The sequence below is a fragment of the Crinia signifera genome, chromosome 7 (assembly GCF_055691185.1).
Source record: "Crinia signifera chromosome 7, ASM5569118v1, whole genome shotgun sequence".
Classification (NCBI taxonomy): Eukaryota; Metazoa; Chordata; class Amphibia; order Anura; family Myobatrachidae; genus Crinia; species Crinia signifera.
Window position 1 is genome coordinate 63,164,279 of NC_139223.1, and position 19,529 is coordinate 63,183,807.

General features: G+C 44.0%; 1 protein-coding gene across 1 annotated transcript in view; it reads right to left on the reverse strand.

The window, feature by feature from the left end:
* The window catches only part of GPR139 (G protein-coupled receptor 139), a 130,934-nt gene extending 111,699 nt beyond the window's left edge, over positions 1 to 19,235 (reverse strand). Inside the window, exon 1 of the mRNA XM_083153242.1 lies at positions 18,753 to 19,235. Coding sequence (XP_083009368.1) covers positions 18,753 to 18,864 — 112 coding nt within the window. The 5' untranslated portion in view covers positions 18,865 to 19,235. The remainder of the gene's footprint in view (positions 1 to 18,752) is intronic.
* Positions 19,236 to 19,529: the final 294 nt, after the last annotated feature.

Below are 19,529 nucleotides of genomic sequence, written 5' to 3' on the forward strand. Positions count from 1 at the left end.
TAAGGTAAATATCATTCATTAACTGCTTGAAAGGGAAGCTTCCAGTTTAATCTGATAATTGCACTTTTTTTTTTAAATGAACTCTTTGTTAGACACATGTTTAATTACATGCTATCAGTGGTGTAGGGGTGTAAGCTCATACCATTGGTAAATCATTGGGAAGTACGGCAGCACAGTGTTGTAACTATAAATTTGGCTCCCACCAGTCAAAACAGTTTCTGGTGCCAACCCCATAATGCTCCTTAAGGTGGCCATATACTACTGCAAGAAGTTGCAGCAGTGTATGGCCACCTGATCCCCATTGAGCTGCTCTGGATATTTCCGGGTGGTCCTTCTTCATGTATTTGAGGTCACATGTGCAGCAGGTCCGACCTACGACTTTGATCCAATGTGCATGAGACTGCGCATCCGATTGGATTGGAGGTCAAACATCTGATTTGGACATTTTTCAATGTCCGGCTGCTGCAGTACACCCTGGTGGTGATGCTGTCTCCAGCACACACACAGGTGCTGCACTTCCTGCGCTCCCCACAGTACCCAGAGGCGCTGGCTCCCCCAAGCCACCGCAGGGTCTGCGGCAGCATTGTTATGCCACTGCATCAGCACATTTACAAGTCTAAGCCCCTAGGACGAGGGAGCACCATCTTCACATGCACCGGAGGTGAAGACGATGCTCCCTCATCACATTGGCTCCAGCTTGCACACATACAAGCGACTTGCCAATGGTACATCCAGGAGAATAAATACTCCTTATTGCAGCTAATTGGATAATAAGTAATCTTTATTTTCAGGTGCTGGCTGTAACTTAAAATAAATACAGCCCTGAGGAAGTTCATCAAAGCTCAGACACCATACAATCAGCTGCTGCCTTACATTTTACAGGCTGTGTTTTAAAAATGACAGAAGTACATTGTGTGGTACATTGGCCCGTATTCAGATCTGATCGCAGCACAAATTTGTTCTCAAATGGGAAAAACCCGGTGCACTGCAGGTTAGACAGATGTAACATGTGCAGAGAGAGTTACATTTGGGTGGGGTGTGTTGAAACTTCAATCTAAATTGCAGTGTAAAATAATGCAGCAAATATTTACCCTGCACAGAAACAAATCTAAAGCTGGCCATACATCTACAGATCGATTGTCAGATTGGGCTGGTTGGAAAAAATCCTGGTAACATCTGAGTGATAGTTTGGCAGTTTTCCAGTATTTCAAAGCAAATGGTCAACTGTCATTTGCTCTCATCCATTACCAGGGTTTTGTTCCAAGCAGCCCAATCTGACAATCGATCTGTAGATGTATGGCTGGCTTAACTATCTCTATACATGTTACATCTGCCCCACCTGCAGTGCACATGGTTATGCCCATTTTGAGAACAAATTTGTACTGCGATCAGATTTAAATAAGGGCAATTATCTCTCTAAATTTTCTCTCCTAACCTCCTAAAACTTTTATTTTAAAAATTCAAATAAGTGCATTTTCTTAAAACAACTACTGATCTTCTTTCTTTTATGAATTAAGACACAACAGCAGAGCTGTAGCTCTCTTCTATATACAGAACACACTTATGGGCCCTACACACAGAGCGATATTCAGCCACTTTCTGAGAAATTTTACATAAGCGCTCAGAAAGTGGCTATCGCTGTGTGTGTAGCCCACACAGCGACAGGAATGCGCAGTCCCGCGTGACCACTATACATAACTGACCCGCTTGGTATTGTCGCTCAGAAGGCCTACACATTTTTGCGTGTGTGGTGACCTTCTGAGCCAACAGTTGACGGAAACAGCTCCGAAGCCGCCGATGACATGCCGCTGTTCAGCTGCTCCTGCAGCACCGCGCTGCCTCTTTGCTGCCACAGGCCACCCGATCACCTGCCAGTGACCCGGAAGAGTAGGTGCCCTGAGCGTCCTGCTGCCTGGCCTCCGGAGCATGAGCGGGGGGACCAAGAAGGAAGGCAGAAGAGGGTGAAGCGCAGGTACATCATTGTTTTGTATGGATATATATATAATGCCTGAGATGGTATGGGGGCAGGAGATGAGTAGCTGAAGGTGGCATGGGAGCAAGAGATGGGTAGCAGGAGATGGCATGGGGGCAGGGGATGGGTAGCTGGAGGTGGCATGGGAGGAGATGGGTAGATGGAGGTGGCATGGGGGCAGGAGATGGGTAGCTGGAGGTAGCAGGGGATGGGTAATTGGAGGTGGCATGTGGGCAGGGGATGGGTAGCTGGAGGTGGCATAGGGGCAGGGGTGGGTAGCTGGAAGTGGCATGGGATGGGTAGCTGAAGGTGGCATGGGGGCAGGAGATGGGTAGCTGGAGGTGGCATGGGAGCAGGGGATGGGTAGCTGGAGGTGGCATGGGGCAGGAGATGTGGGGGGGAGTCTGCTCGTGGGGGGGGTGCCCGCTTGGTGGCCGGAACCCTGCCCTAAAATATTTGTAGAGTGAGCACTAGCCGGAGCCACCTCCTACCGATGGGTCAGCGCAGTGTGGAGAGCACACCAAGTCCTGTCCGACCCTAGTAGCGCTTCACCTCTGCTCCCCAGCGGCTGAATAACTGCTGCGAGAACGAAGTGGATGGCTCTGGCACATCGGGTCAGTCGGAAAAATACTCCCCGGGCAGTGCACGGCTGTCCCAAGACATGCGATGTGCTATTCACCAACAGCTGCTTGCTGTGGACCCCTATCTGCCCCGAGAGCCCAGGTGAAGAGGGGGATGGCTGGGCTGATCTCTCACACCTGATGAGTTCGAGTTACTGGGACAGTGACTCCCAAACTCTAGGACAGCCCAGTAGTGTAACTAGAATTTTGTGACCCCCATCCACACACTAGAATATATATTCTGGGGGCTGCCTTTATATTGTCTCAGCAGAAAGCAAATGTATGTCTTTGAATGATATACAATAATAGCTATTTTTATTGGATCAGTCCCAGGGAGAAATGTATAATTGATAATGTCAGTAAAAATGAGCTACAGTAAAGAAACCTGATGTCAGATGTCATTATGAAACCTAACTTTGTAATGTATTAGATCAGTCAAGTCTTTGTAACTGGAAAGTCTATAGGGATTGTACCATATTATGTTGCAAATACAATAAGTGTTATGCATTGGAGCAAAACCAATAAAAAATTAGATTTTTATACAAATTTTTAATTATACTAATGTGTTCCAATCTGATTGGTGATTATGGAGTACAGAATAACATTTCTCGGTACTTGTGAATTATCCGGGCGCCCGATGTTGAAATTGTATTACAGTATATTAAAAATACGATGCGACGCGACGCGATTTCCCTTGAAATATCCTTGAAGACAAAATCGCGTCGCATTGTATGCTATTGTATGGTATACAATGCGACGCGATTTTAACCCATTTTGCCCAATTGTAATCCCGCCCAGGCCACTATCAACGCGAACCCGAAGCGTGGCGAGCGCAGCGAGCCCGCGAGGGGCGGCGGTACGCATCCTCCGACCTTTTCATACCCCCACTATCCACGTCGGCGTGGAGTTGAGAATATAAAGTGTGGCGAGCGCAGCGAGCCACCGAGCCCGAAGCGTGGCGAGCGCAGCGAGCCCCGCGAGGGGACGCGGACACCTGTGAAGCACGCGAGGGGACGCGGATAGCTGTGAAGGTGTCGGCGTCCCCTCGCGGGGCTCGCTGCACTCGGCACGCTTCGGGCTCGTGGCTCGCTGCGCTCGTCATACTTTATATTCTCAACTCCACGCCGACGTGGATAGTGGGGGTATGAAAAGGTCGGAGGACACGTACCGCCGCCCCTCACGGGCTCGCTGCGCTCGCCACGCTTCCGGTTGGCGTCATTAGTGGGGTGGCGTTAACAATGGGGGTGGTATTTCACTTTTTGGGGGGTTTTGGGCATTTTTACATTGAAATAAATGTAAAATCGGGTCTCAGGGACCATTTTACATTGATTCCAATGTTAAAATCGGGTCCACTGCTAAAACCGGGTCCTTCTCTCGTCACATCGCATCGCATGCCATTTGGTTAACACGCGATGCGACGCTATTTTTCGGACCCGATCAAAATATCGGGCGCCCGGATAATTCACAAGTACCCATTTCTCTTCGTGAGTAAATGCATTCTCTAACCTTTATTCCGAAACAGGTAGCATTATAGGCAAATGCAGGGGGGATTTATGGTTGTCCAGAATGCCCCCTCCTCTTGGCAAGTGCCTTAAATTATGACAACATTAGCAGTGGTATATAATATTATCAATAGAGCTCCCACCACATCATGCAGATGCAGTGTAAGGGACTGTGATGTTAGTGTATTAGAATGCTTAATATTTGTAGACACTCCTATACTAATGTTTAAGCCTAAATCTTCTGTGATGGTCCCTAGGATCAGGGGAATGCTGGGAAGTGGGTGGTCCTGGGTCAGTGTGTCTGGAGTTGGATGGAATAGAACAGCACAGCAGTGAACTCACATGTCTCTGTGTCCTTATGACTGGATTTACAAACATATGAACAAAACAGGGTCTCAGAAGAAGTTTAACTTGGACTGCTAGTGCTCTCAGAGTGTGAAAGATCCTGCAGCAGTCTGTAAGGCTGGGATACTCACATACCCTCCAACTGTACCGTTTTAGCCGGTACAGTACCGTTTTTTAACGGTCTGTACCGGCTAAAATAAACTGTACCGATTGTATCAGCTCAGGCTGACTGAGGGACTCTGGGAGATGTAGTTTATAACACTGCCGACTGCTCCCCAGGGAGCGTGGGGGAGCCGCCGGACAAAACTACATCTCCCAGGGGGCACGACTAAGGTACATACATAGCAGCCTCGCCTCCCCCTGCTCGGGTGGAGACTGCTGTGCTGTTGGGGGGAGACAAGTCACAGTGTACTGTAGTGTGTGACCAAGCTGCCGCTGGGTTGAAAGAGTGGGCGGCGTGACGTCACCAGCGGGCGGCCAAATGTCCAACAGCATGGGGAACGCGGCGGCAGGCAGCAGGGACTTACAGCGGGCAATCTTCCTGCAAGATCCTGCGCAGCTGGCGGGACTGTCTGTGACTGACACTTAATTGGTATGATATGTAATGGAACAGTTGAGGCCACGCCCCCTTTACATATGACCACGCCCCTCTGTCTATGGCCACACACCCCTGTACCGATTTTCCTGTTGGAAATGTTGGAGGGTATGTACTCAGTGTCTGCAAAGCCTGCCGTGTGCTCCTCTCTTCAAACAGTGAGTAACAATGAATAAACTGACTCCTCCAACCGGCATGCTAATGTCTGGTAACTTTTCTGAGAACTGGAAATGATTTAAGCAAAGGTTTAATATATATCTTGCTGCATGTGGAGCTGATACAGAGGCTGACAAAACGAAGGCATCCATTTTCCTCCAAGTGATAGGAGAGGATGTGCTGGACATTTATAATAGTTTTCAGTTTGCTGAGGGGCAGAATATGGTGCTATCTTCTATAATGCAAAAGTTTGAAGATTACTTTGTGCCAAGCAAAAATGTGACATATGAAAGATATAAGATATAAGTTTTTCACATGTGATCAGAAGTCTGGAGATGGATTTGATCAGTATGTTACAGAGCTGCAATCACTCAGTAAAACCTGTGAGTTTGGTGATTTAAAGGATTCACTGATTAGAGATCGTATTGTCTGTGGAATACCTGATAATAGACTCAGAGAGAGACTGCTGAGAGAGCAAGACTTATCACTAGACAAGGCAGTGACTATGTGCAGATCTGCAGAAATAACTAGATATCAAGCCAAAAAGTTACACATGGAAGCTGATGGTGCCGTACATATAGTGCAGAAAACAGAGCCAAGCAAACCTCCATTCTCAAGAATGAAGCAGTCTAAGCCACAGTCTATTAAGGCAATTTGTAGTAGATGTGGAAATGCTCACAATCCTAAAATGTGCCCTGCTTATGGTAAAACCTGCATGAAATGTGGTAGACTTAATCACTTTGCCAAATGCTGTAAAATGAAAAGTGAAACAACCAAAGTGCATGCTGTTAAACAAACAGAGGAGTTCTTTGTGGATTGCATTGAACTTTGCAGTGCGGATAAGAAAGAATGGCTTGTCCTTTTAGCTGTGAACAAGATTGTAATTCCCTTGAAGCTTGATACTGGCGCACAGGTGAATTTAATATCGTTTCAAGACTATAAGACTTTTAGGGTAAAACCTAAAATTCATCCAGCCAAAGTGAAAGTTACAGGGTACACTGGGGAGGAAATTCCTGTGAAAGGCACATGCTTAATGACACTGAAATATAAGGGACAACAGTTTAAAACATCTCTACTGATTGTGGATAAAAACTTGCAACCGATTCTAGGATTAAGTTCCTGTGAGAAACTAAGCTTGCTAAAGAAAGTTTTTACGGTGACATCACAAGTAGAAGATGACTGCAAATCGATGTTTACAGAATACAGAGACTTGTTTGAAGGTCTAGGTTGCTTGCCTGGAGAGCATACAATAAATATAGACACGCAAGTTTCTTCTGTGATACACCCCTGTAGAAAAGTGCCTTTTGCGCTAAAAGAACGACTGAAACAAGAGTTAAATAGCAATGAAGCCTTGGGTGTGATACAGAAAGTTGATGAGCCTACTGAATGGGTAAGCTCCTTAGTAATTGTTGAAAAGAAAAATGGACAACTCAGAATATGTCCAGACCCCAGAGATTTAAACAAAGCTATTAAACGAGAACATTTCAAACTACCAACTAGAGATGAAATCATGTCGCAATTTGCGGGAGCAAAATGGTTCAGTAAATCGGACGCATCTTCAGGATTCTGGCAAATGAAGCTCAAAGCTTTCTACATTTTATACACCAGAAGGTCAATACAGATTTCTTTGACTACCATATGGAATTTTGTCTGCTTCAGAAGTATATCACAAAAAGATACACATGATTTTTGAACATATTCCAGGTGTTGAAACAATGATGTATGACATTATTGTCTGGGGATCTACAAAGCATGAGACAAGTAATGGAACTTGTCAAGAAAGTGCATCTAAAGCTAAACAAGGACAAATGTGAATTTGGAGTGAATACACTTACCTTTATGGGCGACGTGGTCTCGGATCAAGGTGTAAAACCAGACCCAAGGAAAATATCAGCCATAGTGAACATGGAACGTCCTAACAACAAAGATGACATCAGAAGATTCCTAGGAATGATTACTTACTTAGGAAAGTTTATTTCTCAACTCTCTGAATGAACAGCCTCTCTTAGATTGGTGTTGGACAAAGATAACGAGTGGATGTGGTCACATGAACAAGAAAGTTGGCAAAACTTGAAACAGATCATTACAGAGCAACCAGTGCTAAACTTCTTTGATCCTCCGGAAAAAAAAATTTCAGCAGATGCTTCGCAATTTGGCCTAGGCTCAGTGTTGTTACAAGAACATGAGTATACAAGGCAACCAGTAATCTATCCATCAAGAGCACTGACAAGTGCTGAAACAAGGTATGCTCAGATAGAAAAAGAACTTCTAGTGATCACATATGCATGTGAACAATTTAATCAATTTGTGTATGGTCAAACATTTACAGTGGAAACTGACCGCAAGCCATTGGTAGCTATCATGACTAAATAGTTACATGACTGTCCCATGAGAATTCAAGGAATGCTTATCAGACTACAGAAATATGATGTACACTTGCTGTACTGTCCCGGTAAATACATGTACAGCGCAGATACATTTTCTCGAGCTGTGGACAAAAGTGAAGCTTCCAAAAGTCTGATGGATGAAGAGATAGAAGCCTATGTTAATTTGATTGTAGCTTCCTTACCAGTGTCTTTTGTAAGACAAGAACAGATTAGGAAAGAAACTGAGATAGATGACACAATGGAATTATTGAAAGATATAATTCTGAAAGGTTGGCCAGCAGAAAAACATTCATGATTATTGGATGTACCGCAGTGACCTTACAGTTGTCAATGGTATTATTTACAAAGGCAATAGGTTTGTCATACCTGCAAGACTAAGAAAAACTATGCTGTGCAAGATACATGAAGGCCACTTAGGAGAAGATAAATGTAAGCGGAGAGCGAGTGAAGTTATGTATTGGCCAAGAATGAACCAAGACATAGCACAGACAGACTACAGCTACATGTGAATTATGTCTTACGTATAGACCAAAACAACAAGTCGAGCCACTGAGTCCTCATACAGTCAGAGAGACTGTACCAGGAAGTTAGCACAGATTTGTTTGATTGTAATGGGAAAATGTACATTGTTGTGACTGATTATTACTCTAACTACCCTGAGGTAAAGACATTATATACAACTAATAGTTACGCCGTACAGGGGCGGATCCAGGATAAAATGACAGGGGGGGCACCATGATAAAAGAGGGTTTAGGTGAGTGAGGGCCAGTGTTAGTGGTGCCAGTGTACATGCTAAGAAAGCGGCAGAGAGAGGGTGGCAATGGGATTAAAAATAGGCCCACCATGGCAACAAAAGTGAAGGATGTAGTTGTGCGCGCCGAAGGCGCGCTCTGGAAAAGGGGGTGTGGCCACTCAACAGGGGACATGTCCTTGAGTGGAGTGTACAACACCATATACAACTTCTACACATTATGCTACAAAATACTAGACCCCATTATACTTGCCCCTTACACATGATGCCAAATGGAATGAGCCAAAATTCAAACAATGCCACATGGATTGTGTCAAAATTCACACAATGCCACACAGATTGAGCCAAAATTTACATAATAACACACAGATTGAGCCAAAATTCACAAAATGCCAAATGGATTGAGCCAAAATTCACATAATGCCAAATGGATTGAGCCAAAATTCACATAATACCACATGGATTGTGTCAAAATTCACATAATGCCACACGGATTGAGCCAAATTCATAAGATGCCATATGGATTGAGCCAAAATTCACATAATGCCACATGGATTGAGCCAAAATTCACATAATGCCACACGTATTGAGCCAAAATTCACATAATGCCACACGGATTGAGACAAAATTCACATAATGCCACACGGATTGAGCCAGAATTCACATAATGCCACACAGATTAAGACAAAATTCACAATACGCTTCATAAACAGGGACATTGTCCACCAAAGGCGCGCATTAAACATTGACACCATAATGTCCATTGCACGTTAAGTTACACGGCATGATGTCCATTATGTATTATGCCAAACACCATAATGCCTATTAAAAATTAGGCTACATACAGTAAGTGCTGCTTATCTACATGCTCATTGCCAAGGGTTCCATGCTCATTGCCAGAGGTTCCATGCTCGTTGCCATGTGGGATTACATGCTCATTGCCAATGGGGAATACATGCTCGTGGTAAATGGGGGACAGCCGCCGCCAGGCAGAAGTGATAGCCACTGACAGTGGCAGAGCCTGGCTGAATTTCGAGCACTGCAGGTCCCAGCTATTTGAAATAATACCCATTTCACACCAGAAAATGCATTCCCAGGTTGGCCCCTTTTACACCAGCCTAGTCCCTGCATTTTCTGGTGTGAGGGGGAGAGAAAACCACCCCTCCCCCCCTTTAACCAGTTATATCATTTATATATCTTCGGAACTAACTGACCCATTTACATGAGACAAGTATCATATTGAAGAACTTTTGAGTGGGCTTTGAATGATTTTGGTCCAGTGAGTTTGGGTCCAGAGTAATCTGCCCTCAAAGAACATGAACAGCCATGAAATTACATTTAAAAAAAAAATCGATTTACACGCTATATCTCTGGAACCGATTGACCTATATGGACCATCCTGGTACCATATTGAAGGCCCAGCGATTTGGAATTGAATGACACCAACCACAAGCTCCTGTGATGCCAGGGAGGGAACTGGCAGCCGTTGGAACCGGGTGGGGGTCGGAATTGACGGGTCCCATATTATCCTATGGGGAAAAAATGTTACAGCTTTGCCAGGCGATATCTCCGGTTCCCGGGGGGCTAGAGACATGGGGCTGGGCTCGTTGGAAAGCTCTGGTCCTCTTCTACAAAATGAATGACAGGGGGGGCACGTGCCCGGGTGCCCCCCCCCTGAATCCGCCACTGACGCCGTAATCAATTGCATGAAGTCAATCTTTGCAAGGCATGGTGTTCCTGTGGAAGTGTTCACTGACAATGGTCCTCAGTTTTCCAGTGCTGAATTTAGACAATATGCTAATGAGTGGGAATTTGTCCATACTACGTCAAGTCCCTACTATCCACGCTCAAATGGGTTTGTGGAAAGTTCAGTAAAAACTGTAAAGAGTCTCATAAAAAAGCTCAAGAAGTTGAAGATTTCAACAAAAGTCTTTAATCTACCGCAGTACACCTTTACAGAATGGACTTTCTCCTGCACAAATGCTGATGGGAAGGAGGATTAGAGCAAATCACCCGAAACATGATGAACTGCTTAATACACATAACATATAATCGGGTGACCAAGTTAGTCTCAGAGGTCACAAGGAAGGTATTTGGGTGCAGAAAGGTATTGTGCAAGCACAAGTAGCACCAAGATCTTATTATAAAATACATACAGAGCGTGGAACAGAGGTAAGAAGAAATCGGGTGGATTTAAGATCTCAACCTAACCATAATGAAGACAACATGACTGAAGTATACCCTTCATCTGACATGTATGATGATCCTGATAATGGTGAACAAACCATGATTCTAGAAAGGTCCAACATGGTCGCTGAAACACAGACTGTGTATGAAAGATCCAAAAGAGAAATACGCAGACCTGAGAGACTCATTGAAACATGTTAGATGATGTTCTTAATATGACATTATTAATTGTTGTATTGAAGCGTACAGGGCTTATCTTTAAAGAAAAGAGGATGTGATGTTAGTGTATTAGAATGCTTAATATTTGTAGACACTCCCTTACTAATATGTGTAAGCCTGAATCTTCAGTGATGGTCCCTAGGACCAGCGGAGTTCTGGGAAGTGGGTGGTCCTGGGGCAGTGTGTCTGGAGTTGGATGGAATAAAACAGCACAGCAGTGAACTCACATGTCTCTGTGTCCTCATGACTGGATTTACAAACATATGAACAAAACAGGGACAGAGCAGAGCTGCTGCACATGCCTTGTGTACCAGCTTCTTCTACCACATTTACTGTATGTGTGCATCTGAGCCCTCAAACATCACAATGGACCAGAATGTAGCCACCAGAAGGAAGAGACATGAGCCTTACCATGAGGTGGGAGAATGTAAGCTTAGAAAGTGCAGTACTGGTTATATGCCTGTGTTATTATTTATTATATGTTTAACCTTTTCCTGACCACTTACTGTATCTTATTTAAATGTTTGAAACTGCCTATTCTATAGACCATCTGTACTGTTACATATTATTACTGTATTCCAAGCAGTATCCAGTGTATAAAAATACCAATTTTCTGAGCTGTTACCACTCCACCAGACTCACGTTCTTAGGGGGTTAATATGGTTAAGTCCACCAAACCCCTCCCGGCAAATGAACGCGACGATGAACACAAAGAAGTGGTGCATGCACGAATATAAATGCGTACACGCTGGCACGGATATAGACGGGCAGCTGACATCCGGTGATGTCAGCTCCCAGCCCCCTGCACCCGTATCACTATCTCATTACCATGAGAATGCCCAGCATTCTCATAGGAACGCCCATGGAACGCTGGTCGAATTCGCAGCCTTGCGAGTCCACCAAACCCCTCCCGGCGAATGAACGCCCACTCGCCCCCGCCCTCGCAGTGCGGGTTCGCCTGCACAGGCTGCAAATGGATGTTTTGCATAAACATCCATTCGTATGCCTCGGGTAACCGCCCACATCTTTCGATGGTCGGCGACCATCAAAAGAAGTGGTGCGTGCACGCATATAAAAGTGAGCAGTGAGAAGGGGTGCATGCACGCATATAAAAGTGAGCAGGGAGAGCACAGCAAGCTCACAGGCAGAACCGTCTCGATCGGTGCATTGTAAACCCTTCCCATCGCAGCCACCTGGACATCCGCCCCCCACATGCCGGGGCTGGCTGCTAAAATGCTGCCCCCTCCTCGCTGCACACTGCCCCAGGAGCTGACGGTCTGACTGACAGTCCCCCCATCACCTATGTGCAGCAGCAGGGATTAACCGGACAGCGGCGGATAGCTTGCTTTACTATGCAGGAAGCGCTTCTGAATTTTAAAAGACTGAATTCTCTCAACCAATCATTGTCCGGCCAGTCTTTTAAAATCAGCAGCGCTACCCGCCCCGACGGCAAATAATGCTACAACCTGGGTGTTACAACTTCCAGCGGAGCTCCGGAGAAAAAGAAAGCCCGCTGTCACTGACACTGACTATCAGCTCAGTCAGCGGCAGCCTGATGTCAGTGTGCTGGCGCCCACCACAGACCCCGCTGGTTCTGCTCCCCCAAGCCGCCATGGGGTCTGCCACATGACAGCTACGCCACTGCGTTTGTGCCAAGTTGTGTGCATGTTATCAGGCGACAATCTCCAGGGTATGTAAACTTTTGTTCAGGGTCATATGGGGAGTTTCTATTGTCATTATGATTTAAAAAGAGTAAACACAGTTGTTTGACAATAAATGGCTTCACCGAACCACTAACCATAAGTGAAAGAAAAGTTTGTGAGTTATCATTCATATTCTCTGACAAATGGCCAGAAAATCTCAAATTCTGCTAGGGTATGTAAACTTTTGAGCACAACTGTAGTAGCAAGCAGTAATGGCACTCGGAGATGTTTTTTAATTTAAAAAACAACTGTTTATCAAACACAGTGCACAGTCCAACGTTTGAGGCATGCAAGACCCATTATCAAGGTGCAGAAGTACACAACGTGCATATAGAAAAAGTCAGGCATCCTTATCAATTAAGTGAGTAGAAGGGAAGCACTATCTAACTGAAAAATTACTTGAGTCTATTTCTTTAGTTGGGGAAAAAAACACCCAAATTAAGGCTGTCTAGCAATCTCTTCATTCCTGGGAATGTACAGGTTATACAGGATAATTATCTGTACATGAATAAATATGGTCTAAACATCAGCATAGAAAAGGGTTCTCACTGTACGGAGAGGCAGACTGTGTTATTCCCTGCTGCAGAAACTGGTGATGCCTCTTCAACTGCATTTAATTAACTGCGGGAAATTATACACTATCTTTAGCTATAAGCATTGTACTGTATAGTGTTAAACGGGTGATTGATTTAGAAAAATATTATGATTGCAATTTACCATCCTTCACCCACCACACACACACATACACACACATTCTTTCCCACTATCCTCAATATCACAGGCGTAACTCCCAAAGGCAATGAAGGCTCCAGCTTCTGGGCTCCAAGACCTGAAGAGGCACCTGCAATGTAAAGCAGCACCCGTGTGATTCACAGCGGGATTCAAGTGTGACCATTGCTCCTGCACCAGTAGTTAATTGGCTCAATACCAGGATGCCTGCTAATATCTGCAATAGGTGACAGAATGGTCCCTGCCTGGTACCATTCAGCCTGCTCTGCAGCAAGTGATGGTGCTGGACTCTGAGATGACAGTTTGGGGCTAATTGACTGGTGGTTTACCATTTTGACTTCACCTCTTTTTGAAGCTTAGTACATGAATTAGAATCATGTTGGCTGACAGTTTAAACTTTAAAGCCTTGTACAAACAGGGTGGCTTATGCTGCTGAGTGATCTAGTTAGCACAGATCGCTCAGCACACATCGCTGGCTAGACCTCCCTTGCACACATAGCGACTTGTGTGTGGGCGATCTGTGCTAACCCAGGATTTATTATGCACATGCAGGCGATCCGACTAGATCTTGACTGCATGTGCTTAATACAGTATCTGAGCCAGCAATGGTAATTTGCATGACTGCTTAACCCTTTGAGTGCAATCATAGATGTGAGGTATCCTCAAAATATCCAATAAAAATGCCAGTGCCACTCACAGCAACTATTCTTTTTTTTGGGAGGTTCAATATGTAACTAGACTTCAATTGATTAACTTTAATTATACTAAAAGAGCATCGCTGTGAGCGACACTGGCATTTTCTGTAAATATTTTTTGGGATCTCTCAAAGGATTCAGTATTGAATCCCGGCGGTCGGGATCCCGGCGTTCAGAATCCCGACACCGGAATCCCGACAGCCGAAATGCCGACAAGGGGGGGACGTGGATCGCCCCCCCCTTGCGGGCTCGCTGCGCTCGCCACGCAGCGGGCCCGGTGCCTCGCTACGCTCGGCACACTAATTTATTCTCCCTCCAGGGGTGTCGTGGACACCCCAGGAGGGAGAATGTGTCGGCATTTCGGCGGTCGGGATTCCGGCGTCGGGATTCTGAACGCCGGGATCCCGACCGCCGGGATTTTAACTGCATCCCCTCTCAAAGCAACATTGGCACTCAAAGAGTTAATTTCTAAGCGCTCTAGACAGATCACATAGAAAATTATCGCCCCACGTGTATGCCTCCTTAGTATAGTAGGCCCAAGGGAAGGAGGGTCTCTTCTCTGACTCATGGAAACCTCTACTCCTGCTGTCCCCACATGGTAAGCAGAGCCGGTCCTAGCTAATTTGATGCCCTAGGCAAGATTTCAGTTGGTGCCCCTAGGACTGTGGCTAGTTATGCCCCTGACCCATTGTTCCTTATGCACATTACACCACACCATTTTGCTCCTTATTACCATTACACTAAACTGTATTGCTCTTCACACTGCACAACAAAGTAGTGCCCTTTATACAGGTTACACCACACAGTAGTGCACCTTATACACATAATGCCACACACTAATACCAACCCTTATACAAATAATGCCAAACAGTAATTCCTTTTAAACATTCTGCCACACATTAGTTATGTCCTTATTCACATAATGCCACACAGTAATGCTGCTTACACATACAGTATGCCAGATATTATTACAACTTAATCGCACACCCTGCACAACACTCATCTGGCTTGGACTCTGCAGATATTAAAGTTTGGAATGGCTGTAGGGAGTCACTCAGTGCAAGCACATTCTGCTGGACTCCGCAAAAGCCCATGGGAACAGCTGCTGAAGGGTAGTTGGTCATTTTGTCTGCTGCCACCATTGTCTCTGCTCCCCGCAATGGCATTCCCAGAGTGTATGAGCTTCATGCCCCTAGGCATTTGCTAGTTTGCCTGTGCCTAGGCTCTGACTGTAAGGGTTCTATGTTTGCGGACAATGCTAGTTATGAAGGAGAAAAGGAAGGCTGGTATCTCTGCTGACTCATGGTTACCTGTACTCCTGCTGTCCACATACTGTGTGAGTATTGTGTTGGCTGACACTAATAGCAGATTAGGGACAGGGGTTGCTGATTCACCGATGCCTGGACTCCAGCTGGCAGACTGATTGTCTAATGTGTCACTAATGTGTCTACTTGTGGATTTTTCCTGATTGGAGTGCAGGGCATTTAAATCCAGACATGAAGGTTTGGGTTGAATATTAAGGTCCATATACACTGGGTGATTTTGCTCAGCATGTATGGTCAGCGATGATGGGAAAATTGCTGGGCTAAAAATCGCTCAGAGCCTACACACTGAGCGTCTTTCACTAGTTTTAGCTATTTCCCCCAGGGTGGACGACTTTCCATAGCAGGATGCTATACAAAGCCATTCACCCCATCGCTTATCTGCTGTTAATACGACCAGATGAGGGGCCAGCGATAATATGGGAGTGCGCCTCAGTGCTCACCTCTCATCGATGCCCCGTACACACTGGGCGACTTTAACTGAGCTTTCAGTCACCCAATGTGTATGGGCCTTAAGAAACTTGAGTTGTAACTATAAGACACTTGTGTTCTGTTACTAGAATTCTGTACATTGATAGGTTCTCGTGTCATGAGGGGTGGCTGTTACAAATATAATGAACATCTGTAAATGTTCCTAGTCTCCTATTCAGCGCTAAGCCAGAAGTCTATCAAGGGAATCATATTGTATAGATGCAGACTATTAACTATTGATGTAACATATACAGTATTGCATGTACCGTAGAGAACTTTACAGAAGGGTGTTACAGAATAGTCAGTTCCTGGGCTGCACATAGTGTTAGTCACAGTAGGCCGGCACCTACAGGATGCTGATGCAGTGTGGTGTTCTCTTTAACCCCTTCACTGGTGTTTTTTTTAGGGAGCGCTCCCCACAGCGCTCCCCACAGCGCTCCCTAAAAAGAAACCCTGCTGTGTCTTCCGGGGTCGGCCAGCGCTGCTGTGCACTATATCAGCCGCGTCCCTGCCCCCGACAACACGGCTGTGTGCGGCGTGACGTTAGCAAGTTCACACCGCACACAGCCAGGAGGAAGGAGCCGGGGCCAGGAAGCCAGAGCCGGGTAGTGGCTGAAGCTGAGCTCATTGCTAGCGGCGTTACCTGGCGCCAAGGAGGGGGAGACATTAACAACCCAGGAAATTTTCAGGGAATACCAGTGTTACCACTGAAGCATAGTACGGAAAATTTCTGGGATTGCCAGCGAAGGGGTTTAATGCTTTTTACATACAAAAAGGTCAGACTTTTTTTATTCTATTAACAAAGAAAAAAAGATCCAAACATTAAGGAAAATGCACAAATTAGATTTTGGGGTGAGCACATGATAAATGATTTGGATAGGGGATGTTCGTTACAGTATACATATGATGGAAAAGGCTGCAAAATGTTCTATCTATCTACAGTATCTATCTATCTATATATACTGTACATACATAAGGCTAACTACTCCTCACCTCTATGAGGTGAAGTACTGTCACTGACCACTAGAGGCCACTTAATGTGTGCTAAAAGAAAAGAAAGTGAAATACATTTTTGCAGGTACACTGAACTGTTTCAAACTTGTTTGATATGGAAAGAGGGAGCTGTAAAGACAGATTGGAGGTAGTAGCGAGTAGCGACTGAGGGAATGGGGTGGTGGAGAGTTTGTGGGCTAAAAACGGTCACAGGTCAAAGTGAAAGTACATTGCAGAAGTTGTCATTTTGTCGGAATTTTAACTAATGTAATATAAATTCCATTTGTGGACAGATGATAGTATTAGGAGTCCAAACTTAATTTACATAAGGGAAATAGGGTCAGCAAAACATAAATCAAAATACCGATAACCAATATACTAGAATAATTATAAGTACTGTATATACAATGTACAACACATGGGGGGAAATTTACTAAGATGGGAATTAGACTTCACATGGGATGTTGCTATGGGAAACCAATCAGAATCTTCTTATTTATTTTGCACCCTCTAGAAGATAGTAGGCACGATCTGATTGGTTGCCCATAGCAACATCACATGTGTCTAATTCCCATCTTAGTAAATTTCTACCATGATGTGGTCCAGATCATTTCACCAAACGGTTGGATTTTCCTGGCTGAACAGTGACTTTGAGCATATTGCTTTACTGGAGGTAGATTTCTGTGATGTGGATTAATTTTGCGCTTGTACAGTATGTCATGATCAATATACTGTAAAACATGAGCAAACACAAGCCAGCCACCAGTATGCTAGATGCACATACTTTATGAGATTGCTTAAAATTACTTATCTGTAGATCTCTACAAAACATATCAAGGTTAGCGTTTTCTTAATTCATCTCCATAATCTCTCACAGAGCAGAGAGGCAGAAAATTGAACAGAGTAAAGTGTGTGGCTCGATTTTTAATACTCATGTCTTACTATTTGAATACTCATTTAACCCATGAATGCATCCATATAGTAATGGAAACCATAGTAACACATTTTTATGATATTAGTTATTTTTCCCTGTATTATCACTGTTTTTTAATCCCTGAATTACTACTATTGTTTAATTATTATTTTATAAACTAATTTTGGTTTAATTATATTTGTGCAGAAGTTAGTTTTTTTTGTAACTAAGATAAAAGCACATGGTTATGGTAGAGGTATTTTATGCAAATCTTATAAAACGCACATGTGGTTACGGTAAAGGTAATTTATGTAAATCAGATAAAACGCACATGGTTATGGTAATGGTATTTTATCTTACTAAGATAAAAAGCACATGTTACAGTAAAGGAATTTTATATAAACCAGATAAAACTCACATGGTTACGGTAAAGGTCATTTATGTAAATCAGATAAAACGCACATGGTTACGGTAAAGGCATTTTATGTAAATTAGATAAAACACACATGGTTACGATAAAGGTATTTTGTGTAAATTAGATAAAACACACATGGTTACGGTAAAGGTACTTTCTGTGAACCAGATAAAAAGCAAATGGTTACGGTAAAGGTTTTATATGTAAATCAGATAAAACGCACATGGTTACGATAAAGGTATTTTATGGAAATCATAAAACGCACATGGTTACAGAACACTAACTACTGTGTTAAGGCTGGATAATGGTACCAGTTAATCAAGTTTGGAGTTTAACTCAAAGAAACTGTCACCATGCAGCCAGAATTGCTGTAGGTGCCCCCCTTCCCCCCACATTATTTATTCATACAGTAGTTAATTAGGCATCATATACTGAGACTGCAGTAAGACAGATGCAGTAGGTGATTAATAGATTAGTTATTTTAATACATACACAATATAAAGCTTAATTACTTGTCTGAAGAGCTTACAATCTATACTTTCTATTGACACCAACTATTTCTGTAAAAGGTTAATGCAGAATGATGATACCCTGCACCTTCTGCAAGGTGCGCTGTAACATGCATGCAGATGTTATCTATCACAGCAGAGAGTTCTACTAGGGCTCCCTGCCATATCTCTACCAGCTCTGGCCACTGCAGTTTGCGTATTTCTATTATACTGTATATGCTGAGAGAGTAAAGGTTATCTTAGGTAAACATGAAAAAGATGCACTTACCTGGTAATCCTAGACAAAGCAAGAGACTGTAATATATGACAGGTACATATCCCAAGCCACAGCCATACTTGTGTGAAAGGAGAGAGCTGTTGAAGATATGATTGTGCTCCATTTACTTGCTTTTCTACGATGCTTGGAATCTGTTCTTTCAAAGCATAAGTGAAAGAAACAGAAAGATGCTAGTCCCCCTCTTCAGAGAGCTGTGTATCCAGCAAGAGCCTTTGTCCTTCAGAGAATCCCTGCATCCCAGGACTCCCTCCACCTGCTGCTCACTGTAATAATTAAGAGAAAGTGCAGTGGTTCCTCTGCCTGCTGCATGCTTTACACACAGGAGATAAAGAGCTGAGCTGTCCTTAGGAAGACCAATTTATAATATGAATTGTGGATGAGTGAGCAGTTCTGTACAGTGGATGTGAGCACCAGGGGGGGAGAACTGTGTGTGTGTGCTGCAAGGATGGGGAAGGCGGCTGCCCCTGCACCACTTTACAAAAGAACTACTGTAGGCTCAAGTGGTGATAATGAATTAGCCACTCAGCCCACACCCCCCCCCCATCCCTCTGTTCACTTAAATGACTGTCTAATGTTAACTAGTATTCTTTCGTTAGTGTATATGTATTTAACAACCTGACAACAATGCAGCATCCTTTTCATTATATACATGTTATTAATATTTTAACCAGTTATAAAATTCTGTAAAACAGTATGAATATTATAATACAAATGTAAATAATGACAATTTTAGAATAACGGGATGGTTTGATGATGAGATGTATATAT